This window comes from Ophidiomyces ophidiicola, assembly GCF_022830035.1.
Source record: "Ophidiomyces ophidiicola strain CBS 122913 chromosome Unknown scaffold_26, whole genome shotgun sequence".
In the NCBI taxonomy this organism is placed as follows: Eukaryota; Fungi; Ascomycota; class Eurotiomycetes; order Onygenales; family Onygenaceae; genus Ophidiomyces; species Ophidiomyces ophidiicola.
Genome location: NW_026054666.1, coordinates 27,694 through 43,346, shown reverse-complemented (window position 1 = coordinate 43,346; position 15,653 = coordinate 27,694). Strand labels below are relative to the sequence as shown.

The 15,653-nt window shown below is 47.4% G+C and overlaps 4 protein-coding genes across 4 annotated transcripts; 2 read left to right on the top strand and 2 right to left on the bottom strand.

The window, feature by feature from the left end:
• Nucleotides 1–155: 155 nt before the first annotated feature.
• Nucleotides 156–4,066, bottom strand: LOZ57_005309 (uncharacterized protein; the record flags this gene model as incomplete). The annotated part of the gene is made up of 2 exons (XM_049254340.1): nucleotides 156–1,275; nucleotides 1,338–4,066. The coding sequence occupies 2 exons, from the start codon at nucleotides 4,064–4,066 to the stop codon at nucleotides 156–158; spliced, it is 3,849 nt and encodes a 1,282-aa protein (XP_049106644.1).
• Nucleotides 4,067–4,659: 593 nt separating this feature from the next.
• RTF1 (RNA polymerase-associated protein rtf1) lies at nucleotides 4,660–6,814 on the bottom strand (the record flags this gene model as incomplete). Its single annotated transcript, XM_049254339.1, has 4 exons — nucleotides 4,660–5,409; nucleotides 5,462–5,601; nucleotides 5,662–6,404; nucleotides 6,594–6,814. The coding sequence occupies 4 exons, from the start codon at nucleotides 6,812–6,814 to the stop codon at nucleotides 4,660–4,662; spliced, it is 1,854 nt and encodes a 617-aa protein (XP_049106643.1).
• Nucleotides 6,815–7,997: 1,183 nt separating this feature from the next.
• On the top strand, nucleotides 7,998–8,873 carry LOZ57_005307 (uncharacterized protein; the record flags this gene model as incomplete). The annotated part of the gene is made up of 1 exon (XM_049254338.1): nucleotides 7,998–8,873. One exon carries the CDS (start codon nucleotides 7,998–8,000, stop codon nucleotides 8,871–8,873), a length of 876 nt encoding a protein of 291 aa, XP_049106642.1.
• A 2,962-nt stretch (nucleotides 8,874–11,835) lies between these two features.
• LOZ57_005306 (uncharacterized protein) lies at nucleotides 11,836–15,172 on the top strand (the record flags this gene model as incomplete). The annotated part of the gene is made up of 7 exons (XM_049254337.1): nucleotides 11,836–12,012; nucleotides 12,068–12,089; nucleotides 12,143–12,192; nucleotides 12,254–12,391; nucleotides 12,456–12,565; nucleotides 13,798–14,452; nucleotides 14,516–15,172. 7 exons carry the CDS (start codon nucleotides 11,836–11,838, stop codon nucleotides 15,170–15,172), a joined length of 1,809 nt encoding a protein of 602 aa, XP_049106641.1.
• Between the last annotated feature and the right edge of the window lie 481 nt (nucleotides 15,173–15,653).

The following is a 15,653-nucleotide window of genomic DNA, read 5'->3' as shown; positions in this document are numbered from 1 at the left end:
GAGATAAATATCATTACTGCCATTTGCCTAAGTGAATCGTGACCCCTGGGAAAGTATAGCATCGATAACACACCTAATGCATCCCGTTTATTTACTTCATAGCCCGAGGCTTATGTACATAGATATATAGGCTACGAATAATTTGTTGTAAGCAGCTAGGAGTCACCCCAGTTGCCACCCCCATGGAGGCCGGTCAATCTCTTTTCTCTATTCGCTCTATGCTCCTCCAGCGTTTTTCTGGAAGCCGCGCTCTCCTTAAGTAAGTTCTTCTTCAGCTGCATCTCTCTCTCCTTCTCCCTAGCGGCGGCGTAATAATTAACCGCCCCCTTCTTACTACTCACATTAACGCCACCGGTGCCATCGGATTTGACGACTGCGATAGCGGCAGGTGTAGTGACCCCGCTGCTGCGTCCGGATGAGGAGGAATACGACGAAGAAGACGAAGCGGTGGAGCTTGATGTCGAACGACGGAGAAGCAATAAGGGGCGCTTGAACCCTGGGGTGCTAGATGAACTATGGAAGGCAAGTTTAGATACCGACGACGATGCGCTTCCTACAGAGAGCGACGACATTGCCGCGTTGGAGGACGCTGCTCTGCGGAGAGAAAGACGGTCAACAACTTTGCCGTGGCGGCGAGGATTACCGGTTTGACGAGGTTCTAAAAGAGGCAGCGAGTCTCTGGCACCCGCTCGATCCTCCTCGAGTGACTCTGTCTGGCTATCAAGTACGACTTGAACCGTGTGGGAGTCCGGCTCTCCGATAAGAGACGAAACCTGTGCACGAATCTCCGCCAAAGTGGAAGGCTTCTTTACCCCTGAGCCTGTTGTACGGCGTAATTTCGCTGCAGGTTGATTAAGCAAGTTCGGTTCTGCTGGATTCAACGGCCGTTTTCCATTCATATTAGCATCTTCGCTGCTGTTCTTGCTGCATTCAGGGGTCCCGTCCAGCATTATGCCTGTATCAGAGCTCGATTCACCACATTCGTCACGGAGAAAATCAAAGCCATCGTCCCCATCCCTGTCTTCGATAGTTTTGAAGAAGGCTTGTTTTTTCGGATCATCCGCAATCTTCGTGATATTTTCATCAGTTAGTATAGCTTTCCGCATTTTCGCGAACTCTCGCTGTTTGGCACGACGCCGGGCTGCAACACGCTCATCATCAGAATCAGAGAGGTCAAAATCATCTCCCATACCGCGCTTTCGACGAAGTGCACCCGTAGTGATGTCTCGGATAAGCTTGTTCACCTCACCCTCATCCTTCTGCCTTGCATGGTTCCTGTGATTAGAAAGATATCAGCATATGGACACTCACAAAGAACCATTATAGTAAATACATACGCATTAAGAGCAGCCAATTCTTGTTCATCAACAACTTCACCGCTATTGTCGTTAATCATTGTCAAGTCTAAATCATCCTCCTCATCTGACTCCTCGTCGCTTGCACCACCCAATCCCGCATACTCATCTTCAGATTCCTCTGCAGCCTCATCGACAACTTCCTTCGCTTTGCTCTTTTTCTTATCGAAAGGCGTCTCCGGCTTTCTCGCCACCTTTCGCATCACATCAAATGCGCTGGGCTGAACGAGGAAATCATCCACAGCATCCACCTCTGGATGAATGGCGCCGCGTCGGAGCCGCCTCCCTGGCCTTTTCGCCGCGGGTGATTCATCTCTTAGTACTGGGACAGTGTCTATGGTAGAAGGAGGTTGGCTGAGAAATCGCTTTCGTTGGTCAAATGGCGACATCACGAATCCGATGTCCTGGCTAGGTTCCGGGATCTGGGAAAACTCGCTCACTGTTTTAGTAGCTGGAGATTCCAGGAGATGTGTATCATTCCCGGGGAATTCTGCAAGTAGATTGAGTGTCCCACTGTCTTGCACTTGGCTATCCTGGGGGACTCCATATGATTCCGACTCTATAAGGTCTCCTACTCCCATATCAAATCCTGGCATTTTGCGGAGGGCAGAAAGGGAGTCGTGCTCCTCCATACTGTCTTGGCTATCTGCCAGAGTCGCTGCAAATGCCTGTGATAATCCAATGAGAGGCTCTTTGGGCATTCCCAGGTCAGGGATTAAAAGTTTCACGGGCGTCTGAGCAATTATAGCAGGCTCTTCTTCTTCTTCTTCCTCCTCCTCCTCCTCCTCCTCCTCATCATCATCAGATACAAACTTTTGTTTCCTTCGCGGCTGCGACACTTTTTTGAGCCCGAGGTCGGTGAGCTCATCCTCAGAAACATTTATATCGAGATCGTCAATTGGGTCACCAGCATCCGTAGTATCCGCAAGTTTATCAAGTTCCTCTGATGACTCGTTTTCGCTTTGCTCCTCAACTTCATCCTCAGCCTCAAAATCTTCATCCTCGCTTTCCTCGATTTCCATGAACTCCGTATCCTCATCGCTGTTCTCAAGATCTACAGAATCCTGGTTCTTCTCTTTTTTCGTAGCTTTTTCTCTTCTTGCAATTTTGTCAGCTTCCTTCCGTGCCTTCTCCATCAGATCCTCGACGTCTTCTTCTATACATGCTTTCTCCTCTGCAGTCTGGATGTGCACACCTTTGGCTTGAAGCGCGGCAATCTTCTCCGCTCTCTCATCAGCAGCTTGCTTTCTTGCTCGTCGTAATAGAAACGCCTCATGCTCAGCGCGAGTTAGCCCGCGATTTTTTGCGGGAGAGGTGACCCGTGCGAGAAGTTTCAATTTTCGCAAAGTATCTGAAGATGAGGATGTTTTTGCGGAGAAGTTTTCAAAAAGCGCTAGCTTCCGAGCTTTCGCTGGTGACGTGACAACTTCTAGATCGGAGTCAGAGTCATTTTTCTGCCCTTCAGCGACAGCTTCTCGAGAAAGATTAATTCGGACCTGGCGTATATTCTGAGGAATACCTGTGGGTTTGGGAAGATATTCCTTGGATGAAATATTCTCCTTCTTGTTAAATGTGGCATCGGTGATATTATGCTCAGGAATAGCGGCCGATTCCGTGTCGATATTTGTTTCGATAGTAGACCCAGCAGTACCGGGGATCTTTGTCTGCTCATCAATATCTATTTGCTGTAGTGGAGAAGTTGGAGGCGTAACATGACCGTCGCGCTCTGCATTATCATTATCCGAATGGCTCACTGAGCTGGGAACCAGGCAATTGGTTGAATCGAGAGCAGAATCAGGTGTGGACAATCCTTGTTTAACTGTGCAGTTTTTACTAAACCTCTCGAGAAAACTGCTCACACTGAATGTCTTCTTTGTTGTCGCCTGGTGAGTCAACTGCATATTACGACTCATCCGCTGGGTTTCACGGTTCATCTCCAGAAGAGCTCTTTTACTAGCTTTTCGCGGCGGACGGGACTTTTGCGTAAGCTTTCTAAAAATTTCGTTGCCATCGTCATCTTCTTCATCCGTCGCTTCGGCGTCGGACAGAGATTGGGACCTAGCAGCGGCAATGCTGTTGATCCGCTCGGCTTTCTTTTCCGCCTCCTGTTGCTCCTTTTCTTCTCTTTCTTTTCGCTTCTGTGCCACGAGAGCCTCAAAACGAGACTGTGTCTTTTGTGGCTCTGCTTCGCTTTCCAGTTGGTTCACGTTATTTCCACTCTCGACTCTCCTAACCGGCGAATCCTGGGGAACAAACAAAGGGGAGGAGTCTCGGTGCGATAGGCTGCGTCGCTTTAAACCGGCATGTGATCGCGATCTCCGCGTAGAAAAAGGAGTGGATCCCAGCGACGACTGAGAAGTATCTGACAGATTTCCTTGCTCCATGTCTATATCGCCTTTGGGTGGCTGCGAGGCCCCAGATTCAGTATATAGTCTTGCAGCCAATCGTCCTCTCGGTGCTGACGGTAATGCGTCGTCATCATTCTTCTCGTCGTGGCTGGTACTGGCCTGATGGACTAGGTCCAGTCCAGCACTCAGCTTGTTGCGCGCTCGACTAGGCCTGACATCATCTTCGGAGGAGTCACTGTCAAATGCTGCAAGAAGAGCCCTGATCTTTCGGCCAGGCGTTAGAATTGCAGACGGGTTTTCGTCTGCGTCGCCCTGGGCTGGCGAGCACAGTCGCGTCGAGCGCGGCGTCGTTGGGGACAGCATTTTAGGAAAGCTGAAGCTGCACAAATGGCATTTATTCACGGAGGATGTTGGCTATCTCATGCTGATGACTGGGCACATGTAGGCAGGTCAGTCTGTCGATAAGCAGTTCAGGGCTGAGCGGGTTGATGCTGTGTGGAAGTCGATTTCTGCTCGCGCGCCAAACAACTCCGACACGCGACTTTCACGCGCGCGTGACGTCACCTCGGGCGTCCTGATGTTTGCGTGGTTTGCACCGCTTTGTAGAGGACCGAGAATAATATGGAGTAGGCTGCTCTAGCTTTGCTACAGAGTTTTTTTGAAAAATATACAATAAAACAGCCCATATCCATACTCGATAGAACTCCCAGCTTAGCTATCCGTTGCCTGTACGGAGTACGTGCATCCCAATCCTTCCATACACCGGAAAAATGAACAACAAGACTGGGCCCCCAGCTATCCTGTGTGGCGGATGTAGGACCTGGGAATAAAGTACTCATCGGTAGTGGAGTTATGTAACTACCCACGCCGTTATTCATCAGCTAAAGTCAGCGAAGCCCGTTTGGAGATATTGAGAAAAAATCCAAACAGCGAGCAGCAGATTGATTACTGTGAACTTAAATATCAATATCAATTTCGAAATCTAGAGAGGCGGCAAGAATTTCGTCTGCATTTGGAGCATAACGAATTTTCGGGATTCCAGTTTGTGGCTTCGTGTCCTTGACGAGAGCCACGGGAGTAACAATGCAGGGAGGTGTGGCTTTATTTGGGGTATTCCCACCAGCAGTGAGAGGTGTAATCGTGCCACTAACTTCGCCACGATTTTCTTTCCTTGGGACAAGTCCGTTGCCGCTGGTATCATAATGAGTTCGTGCACGAGTCTTGACACGCGCAAAGCGGTCAGGAAGTGCCTCTCCACGAGCAACGGCAGCCTCCTGTCTGCGGGCGGCTCGTCGTTCCTCTAGCTGGGCTTTTCGTACATTCTCGGTGTTAAGCTTCTGATTTCGGCGGTTAAGATCAGCAAGCCGCTCCTGCTGGGTCTTCTCAGTAGACTTCGGCTCAACAAGTGTTGTGCCAAATGCTAGCTTTGGACATAAACGGGCAATCTCGGCATCGCAGTCCGCAATAGCGGCTTCATTACCTGAGGCGACTGCTTCTTGGCGGCGCTTTTGCAGCTGAATGCGTTGGAAAACAGCCATTTTATTATCGTGCGTGCCTTGCCGCTTCAGTTTCTCTTGCAACTCGTCCTTTGAAAGCTGGTAGTTGATAAGGTAATGGATATCATTGACTTTCTTATTCAAAGCAACCTTAGTCGGCATCTTAAACCCCTCCACAATCATGGTTTGTCGGAAGCGGTTAAACTCTGACTATACCACGATCAGTTATCTCAATACATCCAATAGTCTAACACTTACATACCTCGGTAAATGGAGCGTCAGAGCAGAAAATGAACGGAAAATCTTTCTTCGAGTTTCCATGCTCGAGTATCACGTACTGCCTGGTAACAAACTTCCTGCCGTTTAAGCCTTCGATTGCATATGGCTTGCCATCTGCGAAACCTGTGTATTCTGGATTAGGAGTTTGGACATATAAAAGGAGGCACAGGGAAAAATATATACCCTTAATAATGCAGAGACGGTAGACAAGTTCTCCAGTTTCAGGGTGAGGTCCGACGTTAATGCGCGCAGTGCAACCAATCATGAGCCTCTCGAAGTTGGGGTAGAAACAATATTGGGCAAAATTGCTGCGGCTAACTCGCGTTCGTTCGAAATCACGAAGTTCAGCGGGAAGATCATCCTTAGAAAATGACGTGGAGAGGTGACCAGATTCTTCACCCCATTCAACTTCACTCTCACCGTGTGCATCAACATCTGAACCTTCAGCGGAAGCAGGACGCTCATCTTTCTTCTTAGAGCTGGCATCACGGCGTCGCTGCTCGTCGCGTTTGCCTTTCTGTTCTCGCTGACGTTTGTATGCTTCGATCGCGTCGGAAGCCTCACCAACCTTACGACCACCTAGAGTGGTCTTCTGACGAGAACTCTTTCGCTGACCGTCATCGCTGGCCTTACGCTTTTTTTTCTCGGCAGCCCTTGCTTCGTCCCGCTCGCGCACAGCGAGAAGTCGTCTCAGAGCAACGTCTTGATTGTGGCGATCAACCATCTGGGCTCTTTCCGAAAGCAGCTCTTCGCGCTGAATTTCTGGCATTGCCAGAATGTCCTCTTTGTCTTTGGCAGAATAAAAGAGTTTTTCATGTGGGAAAATCGGGCCTCTTTTACCTCCTGGCGGCGGAGATCCATGGATGTCGGATTCAGACATGGAGGCCGAGTGGAGGGACTTGCGAGAGCGAGTGGACGAGGATGACCTGAGAAGTTTGCCAATTAGAATGACTGTGAAGTTGAAGGGATAGGAGTATGGCAATCATATAAAATGCAGGTAGGGAAAGCCAGGTAGAAATGATGATAGAGAAACACAAAGTGAGAGGAGAGCCAGAGGATGGACCAGCAAGGTGAGAGACTAGTAATTAGACAGTAAGTTTGTGAATAACACATACAATTCACCTTCCTCTTCTTCATCATCCTTCGCCCTCTTTCTACGCTTCACAGGCCTCGCTGTTCCTTTGCATGCCATTTCACCCTCTTCATCACCAGTTTGTCTTTCTTTGGAGGGGGGTGGTGGGGAAGCCGAGCCTTTTATCTGTGCTGGAATGGAAGTTTCCTCATCTGATGAATCATCTCCGGCTAGGGCGAGTAGTTCGGCGTCTAAGTCTGCCATGGTGAAAGTGGCAGGTGGATATTCTGTTTGTAGTGTTTCTAGACTTTCTGAAAAATAAATCTATTGGAAACCCCCAGGGTGTCCTTTTAAGATGCTCCAGGCAGCAAGTGAATTCGGCAAGTCAGTCAACTATTTAATAGGGGCGCAGTGGCAAAGCGGGAGGCGCGGCAGGGGTGAAGTGCCTGATATTAAAAGGTACAAGAATGGCAAATGAATGAAGATGGATTTCATAAGTATTAAAAAAGAGACTGGAAGAATTGGATGGAAGGAAAGGAGATGGTGAGAAACTGGGTGTGTTGCTGCCCGGCCGGTCGCCTCGCTGTCGTCGTCGTTGTCCATGAATTCTAAGTACGAAGTAGGCGGTTCGCTTATATAATCATCTAGTCCATTCAACGGAGCGAAGAGTTCTTCCGTGCCGACCTCCCTGGCCAATTAGAGAGCGCTGGGCGTAGAGCGGCCGCTAATCTAGAAAGCTACACCATCCTTCCTATAACTAACTGATGGATTAGCAGCGCACGTCCCAATCCGGGAGATAAGGGTACTTTAGGCTAAATGCACTGGACAAAGAAGTATTAATGCCCTCTTTCAAGAGTATACGCAACATTTCCCACTGGCTCCAGCCTGGCAGTAAGAATTTGGTTACTAACACGACCTGCAAATTGGAGCCACGCATTGAAACATATCTAATTATCCCACAAAGCTTTGATCTTTGCCTAAATCCTCTGAACCATAATTGCTACACACACAATGACCAAAAGGAATCCTTCCATTGATATAGTTAACCAATATATACTATCTCGTACCAAGTATACCTAACCCCGAGGAAGCACTACCCCGCCAGCGTGTCGTCAGCCTGGGGTAAAAGAAGCCGCCCGAATAAGAGGAATATTATTATCGGTGCGCCGTATTATTATTACCCTTATTTCCTGAAGGATGCGAGAGTTCTATCTAGTAAGTTAGCTATGTAACATGCTGAACCTCATGATTAGCGTCTTTCTTTCTCGCGTGGAAATGAAGCTGGCAAACGGGATTCCTACGCGGCTCAAGCTGCTAGCATGGCTCGGATTCATATAAGTTGCGGGTATCAGCCTCCCAGGACAAGAGTAGTGTTTTCAACAGAAGCCATAGGATATTCAAAGATTCTCTCTCCAGGACATTCTCCCACTCGTTTTCTCAAATAAATATGGCTTCAATACTCGCACTTCTAGCCATTTCGCTTTCCGTATGCGTCCACGCTGCCCCAACAAACGCACCTCCGAGCACACCTTCACCATCCGCGGGCACACCACCTCCTACTGTTAACGTCAATCCTGAGCCCAAACTCACCCCGGAGTTGAAAGCTGCTAGGCACAAAAGGGAAGAGCTAAAAAAGATATTTCAGATTGACTTAAAAAACCCACCATTTGTGTCAACTGAGAAAGACTGGCAGTCAACATGCTTTGCTTATTGGGGTCTCTGCCCAGGTGGCGCTGGCTTCTTTTACAAACATCGGCTGATGGAGATTTCGAATGTAGAAATTCTCTATACAGCTGTCACTGAAGGAGAAACAATCAACACAGGCAATGAGACCACTAACCTCAAAACCATAAAATCTACATGGGTCACGGCAGGCCGCACCCAGGGTTGGAGCATTGAAGCAAGACTTTCAGGGAACATTGGTGGTGATAAGGGTGGTGCAAAGTTGGAGGTCTCTGCTTCATACTCAGATGTCAAAACGGAGTCAAAGACGGAGATTGTTTCAGCAGAGATGGCCATGCCCTGCCCAGCCAACCATATGTGCGCAATTGCAACCTGGACTTTCTTTGCAAAGGTTACTGGTTCATGTAAGCCTGTGCCGTGGGTGCACTGCGGATACGAGCGAAATATGTGCGACCTCAACCATACTCCTGGCGGCGGCTTCTATCCGCCTTTTTGGTCTGGCTGCCAGCAATTCCTAGGGCAAGCCCTGCGCTGCGATTGGAAGAGTCCTAGGGTGGATTGTGAGGCCACTCTGCCGATATTTGACCAGTCCGGAAAACCAATTGCACCCTTGGTGACGCTACAGAACCAGATCATCTGAGGTTGTGGATGCAACATGCGGGATAGCGGGAGGTGGATTGCTGCTGCCATAGTATCGATAATATTCTGGCGCTCTACTTGATATGGCCTGTACTCAAAGGGGGATAACGGCGCATTTTCAAGGACTCGATCATGTATTTAAGTCGCGGAGTTTGGTGTTTGGCTGGGGGCATGGAGCAGTACTCCGTATTGGGGTTCTTGCATTCATAGAATGCTTGTTGGTTGGCTGATGCGGTACAACATGCCGAGGTTAGTTAACTAACTGACTAACTAACTAGGTACCACACTTAACTACCTAGTTCCTTAGTTAGTTCAACAACTAACTAGTTGTGAGTATCCTAGGGTACCAACATATAAGTGATTCTAGTGCATCCAGATACTATATAGTTACGTTATTAAGCACTAAATCAAATTACTCAGTCTGCACAAGGTCGTTCTTCGCGGCCGATGGATTCGGATACCCTGCCTGACCAGGCTCCTGAGGCATTGAACTACATCCTTGCCTTCCTCCTCGTCGGCATCGCATGGGGCTTCACGACCCCTTTCATTCGCCGAGCTGCTGTTGAATTCAATAGTCGGAATGACTCTATGTCGCTGGGTGGTGAAGACCGACGCTCTTGGGTTGAGCGGAAAGCGACTGCGGTGTGTTGGACTGTAGTGAATTTACTACGTACGCCGGCGTATGCGGTCCCGTTGCTGCTGAACTTGACCGGTAGTGTATGGTTCTTTTTGCTGGTTGGGAAGCATGGTACGGCGAAATTCTTTATCTTTGCGTCTGAGATAATTTCTCTTACACCTTAACTGATCAAATACAGAGTTGAGTTTGACAGTCCCAATAACAAATTCCATGGCATTCCTGTTTACCGTCCTGGGTGAGTGGTATGTGGAAGGAAAAATAATCTCAAAGCGTATGTGCTGCTCTTTACCCGTTCGACCCACCGTCGCTAAAAAAACATTTATCTAGGAACCTGGTTGGGTCTCTGCCTTGTAATTTGTGGCATTGTAGTGTGTGTTCATGCAAAAAACATGTAGAATTCTATTTAATACGCATATGGAACTGGCAGGGGCATTTTGTCTAATACTCGGATACACTTTACATAGATCAAAGGGGATTGAAAATCCGAGGAATACTACATCCAGACAGAGTGCCAGAGAAACAGGCGGGGGCGCCCATGACTGCTGGGAGATACAACTGTGCCGTTCGCAGGTCCAGGCGGGTGGTCCTGAGGCGTCTTAACTGGTAATGAGTTACTACGTAGTGATACTGTAACATTACGGTAGTGAAAAGATCCAGGATTCCGCTATGGCTTGCTCCCAAAGACAGTGAGACTTCTCACTTCAGTTGGGGAAATTCAGAGTTTCAAGCTTGCTTTTGCTTCAACAAATTTTTGTATGTGCAAAGAGGATCTTCGAGCGCCACACTGCACATTTCTTTGCTTCAACCATGGTCTAGAAAGTTGCAAGCTCACAGCTGATTTCAATCACCTTGATTGTTTAACATTTCTGTACCACATTGACTCTCCCTTGTTGATATTCATTCTTTCATTGTTGTTGTTGTTGTTATTCATTATTTTTCATAGGCTCTTATGGAGTCTTAGACTATGAAGAGCCACTCTCTCTAATCTGACTTAGTTACAGCATGTGTTATTCTTGATATCTGGGCTCCCATCACTTCATTCTGTTTAAGTCTCAAACTGTAGCATGTTCAGAAGGGGTTAAGATCTCTTATTTGACTTTTCACCAAATTCTTCTCTTTGATCATATTCTCTAGACTCTAGAGAAATCCTCACAAAATCTAGAGTGTAGCTGGTATATCTAAACATAACAAGAATCAAGAGAAAATCAGAACAAAATGTATAAGATCACACTAAGACTGACAAGCTCAGTCTATTAACTTAATCTAGTATATGCTTATGTAACTTTCATATCATCACTCACACTAAACTTTTCTAGTTTCCAGCAGTCAATAATCTTGTCTTCTAGAGAGAACTCTCTCCATTCAGAGAAGAGGCTTCTCTGTTGATAAAATATCATTTGAGAATAGCAGAATTCAAACCCACAACCTTCTTTCTCAGATGGTTGTTCCCCAAAAACAACAAACCATGCCAGAAGGATTCCTGCAGACATTTATCAACTACACCATACACCCTCCCATTTTTTCATTGTGTTTCTTGCCTTGCTATGCTATTTTTACTGTTGTTATCCTTAGGTTATAACGCATACAACCTGTTACAATGAATCAAATATCCAGTAGCAGTTTTTATTGTAACAGGTGCATAATTCAAATTGGGGTTTCTGTCATCTAATTTGAGTGATTTTCGGCTCGGGGTCCGAGGCCGCTTGGTAAGACTCAATCGCCCATCATCAATCCATATAGTTACAGATGTTCTAATTTTGGACCCATCAACAATGCCAGTTGCTGCCAAACCTACTATCAAGTGCCCCAAGTCCATTGACAACAAGTGGTCCTGTCTTCAAAGTCGTGGCCACGCTAAGTCGCTAGCTATGATAGGTACATACATTGGGGTGTGTGTATAGAAAGCCCTGGCGCCCTGCCTATCTTGAGGCCCTCGATGTTTAGGTATGTTTTGTTTGATGGATATGTGTTCGCAGGAATAATAACTACGCTGACATATCTGAAGGAGCTTTGCATTTCTCTACTGAAGAAGTGCCATGAGATGGGAAGATCCTTCGTCAGCTGAACAGCTATGGCATGTCTGAGGGAGTCTTGGATTTTTCTATTGAAGGATCATCCTTCCATCATGCATCTATGACGAAAACACCGCAACACAAAGTCGAAAAAAATTTGCTATTCTTATTTATTTCGACGAGTATATATATCCAGAGGAATCGCGAAGGTTGGAGTCATCATTGCAGCATTGGCTTTCACCAGACAATCATCACTCAATAACCATCTACCTTCCATCTTTACTCTAGCTTCCTCTGTCAATCTTATTTTGAAAATGCGTTTCACTCTTGTTATCGCCCTTTTGGGAGCTTCTTCCCTAGTGTCCGCTCAGGCTACAACTCCCTGGCAAAGGATCTCGACCTTCCTTCGAGGCTCAATCGAAAATGCCAAGGCACCGTTGGATGCACAATTGAAACTTTTTGATAATCCCCCGCAGAAGCTCAACTTAAAGGTCAGTTTGGACACTCTGGGCGACTTGAAAATCATCTCAGTCCGACAATCATTAGCCGTTAAGTGATATTCTCGAAGGTCTGGCAAAGTCCTGGGGGGGGAGGTTTCTGGGATATTAAGAGGAGGGCCAGTTCAAGAGTTGGTCAAAGAGGCTCGCAACGTGTGTGGTGGTTTTCGACAAGTGAGTGTAAAGAACTTCTCTTTAAGAACTATTTCCTAAGTAACCATCTTCTAATAAACAGCCTATCCGTGACATTACGAGTCAAGCTCAGCGACTTACAAAGCAAGGAATGAAAGCGTCTGTGCTTCTGCGTCAAGGCCGTATTCAGAATTTGGAAGATGCGGTGACAAGCGTCCATCTCTTGAATCGTGCATTCACTGTAAGTTTGATTCCTCAGGTATCTAGCTGTTGCTACAATGTGACTAACCCAAAATCTAAATCAGTCGGCCTTCAGAGGATTTCCGGCTCAGGTACTGCAGTCTTGTCGAGACGTATTTGATTTGTTTCATTCTGCAGAAAAGGCTTTGAATCTAGCCAGCGCTACCTGGACTGGGTAGGAAACCTATCCGGTGGAGCTGTTGGAAGTGCGCTGTATTTCCTTGTTCACTTGGATTCTTAGATAGATTTTTTGACTATAGTAGCTAGATCTATAGCCCAATACAATCATTCTGACAATCGCTGGATCTAAATTACGGTAGAAGAACCATAGTTAGTAAACATACAGTCTCAAGGCCGTAGAAATAGAAAATAAATGTTATTTATTGGTGGTAACCGCTGATCAGCCGTAATCTTTTAAAAGAGATTACGGATTTTGAGGGAAATTTCTGAAATTGAAAAACAGTGTAGAAAATCCGAGACAATATGAGGCTTGAAACTGTATTCCAGCGGTTCTTTAGATTTAATAAGGCTCTATGCAGAGCTTGTATGCCTATGTTATTCAATGTTCCATTATTGAGGAACGGTCATTCCATCAATATTATGCTGAGATTCTGTGTGAACTTCACTAATAACCCGCCTGCTTGAAGGCGCCGCAACCACTCCCATGCCTTGCTTTGCCATTTGAAGCCTGGCCCTCTGCTATCTGGCTATCACACGAGACAGTGGATAGCACGACGGAAATGTCAGAAACACAGCCTCAGAGGGCGGTCAGTCGCACAAGCGCTATGACAAGTGAAATGAAGAGCAGAGGTGTAGAATAAACGGGGACAATGCGACTTGTCTAGGCGCATTCTGTCAGGCAAATCGGAGGAATGACGAGACAAGGCAGGGCCGCGAAATTCTGTTAGTAGTGGAAGGGTTTCTGGAGAGCCGACACGGGCACGAAGGATTGGGCATTGACGGTAGGATTTGCAGGGGCTCGCCGTGCGGAGTTGTGAAGCTGATCAGTGATGGCAACTTCGTATATTATCTGCTCTCTGGTGTCGGCTTGGCTGTCCCGGCATCCTTGAGCCGCCAGCAAAAATCCCTGATACGAACAAACTAACTAGCTAACTAATTGACTAGTTAGCTAGTGGGAGAGAGACATGATGAATTTGTATTCATTCGGATGAAAGAACTGAAGAGGATAGTGGGAGAACATCTCTGATTCCTGGTATTCACAGTTGAAACGGCGCTCTAACCCTGACCAAACTTTCTAGTGAACGGTCCTCAGAGAGAGCTTGGCGAGGAAAAGGAGACAATAATACCAAGGCTGATGGCACCACCTAGCCAGCAGACTGGCCACGGAACCTCGCTGCTTGTACGGAGTCGGCGAAGCTTTTCTTGTTCCTAACACAAACCGGACAGCCTCGCCCAAGGCTCACGGACGAACAGCGCAGCGATTACTGGCGATCTCTGTCTAATGGGCAGATGGTACCTCCGCCTTTCACGTACGCGCCCCCATCGGCTAAGATGGCGGCGCGCTGTCCTTCTATCTCTGGCCGTGTTCTTCATAATCGACCTCCTTCGCATCACTTCCTACGGCCGCCCTTCCGTCCCCGAACCACGGTCAACACTAAAGAAGCCGATACCGCAACAGAGGGTTTTTATAGCAAGCATTCATTGGAACAATGAAGCCATTTTGAGGGCACATTGGAACAATGCCTTGCTAGATCTCGTGCGCCACTTGGGGCCTGAGAATGTGTTTGTATCGATATTGGAGAGCGGAAGCTGGGATGGAAGCAAAGACGCCTTGAGAGGCCTCGACGCCGAACTGGATAAGCTGGGAGTGCAAAGAAAAGTGGTTTTGGATGAGACCACACACGCGGATGAGATACGGCATGCGCCTCCTCCAGGAGTCCCCGGGTGGATCTGGACATCCAGGGGGAAAAGGGAACTAAGACGAATCCCATATCTATCACGACTAAGAAACCGTGTGATGGAAGACTTATCTTTCCTGCAATCCCAGAGAGGCCATAGAAGATTTGACAAGGTCTTGTGGCTCAATGACGTTATATTTACTGTAAGTGTCTGCTCCACTGCCTGTAGAGTGTTCAATAGCGTTGTAGCTGACACCGCTGTACAGACTAACGATGTCCTCAACCTCCTTGATACACGCAGTGGAGAGTATGCTGCAGCATGTTCGTTGGACTTCTCCAAGCCACCACATTACTATGACACCTTTGCTCTTCGAGACGCTTCCGGGGCAAAGGCAATAATTTCCACATGGCCATACTTCCTGTCATCAAAATCCCGCCGCGCCCTTATCTCTAATTCTCCAGTGCCCGTAAAGTCGTGTTGGAACGGAATTATCTTCTTCGATGCTACTCCTTTTTACAATACACCTACCCTAAAATTTCGGGGGACAGCTGACTCTCTCGCAAATTACCGCCTGGAAGGCTCCGAATGCTGCCTCATCCATGCTGATAACCCACTTACCCCAACAAAAGGAGTTTGGTTGAACCCAAATGTTCGCGTCGGGTATAATGAGGATGCGTATAGGCTTGTAAATCCATCGGCCCCGGCCACCTGGCCCAACCTGCCAGAGAGGGTCGGGGGAATCTGGAGCAACAGAATCGCCCGATGGACAAATATGCCCCGAAGGACACTGGAAAATCTAATTGTGAAATGGAGGCTACGCCGTTGGAAGGCTGAAAACAAATCCGGCGTTGAAGAAAGTGGGGTACACTGCCTTATCAATGAGATGCAAGTGCTTGTCTCTAACGGGTGGGCGCATGTTTAAGAGAAAGCTCAAGCAATGCTTAACTCTCCAACCACATTTCATGATGTCTGAATATACCCTGGAATCGGATTAAAATGCTTTGTGCAATACTCACGGCTCAAAGGGACCGTCCTACTATCCACGACAATACTGCACCGAAACTCTGGGGAGCTATTCGGTAAATAACACTCGATTGTCAGTTGTTTCTGACCAATGGTGAAGCCTAGCATCCATCTACCCGAAGCAGGTCTCTCCTTGTCGAGGATACTAGACATCAACCCTAATAGGCACTCCTCAGATTCGCTGTCGTGTTAAGACTCCGATTTGGGAATTCTATTGGTATCATGGAAGAAGACACTACCTTCTCCTACTGAATTCTCCTTTCAATTTCCACTTTTCGCCACTCTAAGAAGAAGCTCAACTCATCATCTTCAAACCCCAGCACAACACGAACCGGGTCAGTCCGAATGGATTGGAGCATCGGCATTCCTTCGGCGGGTGA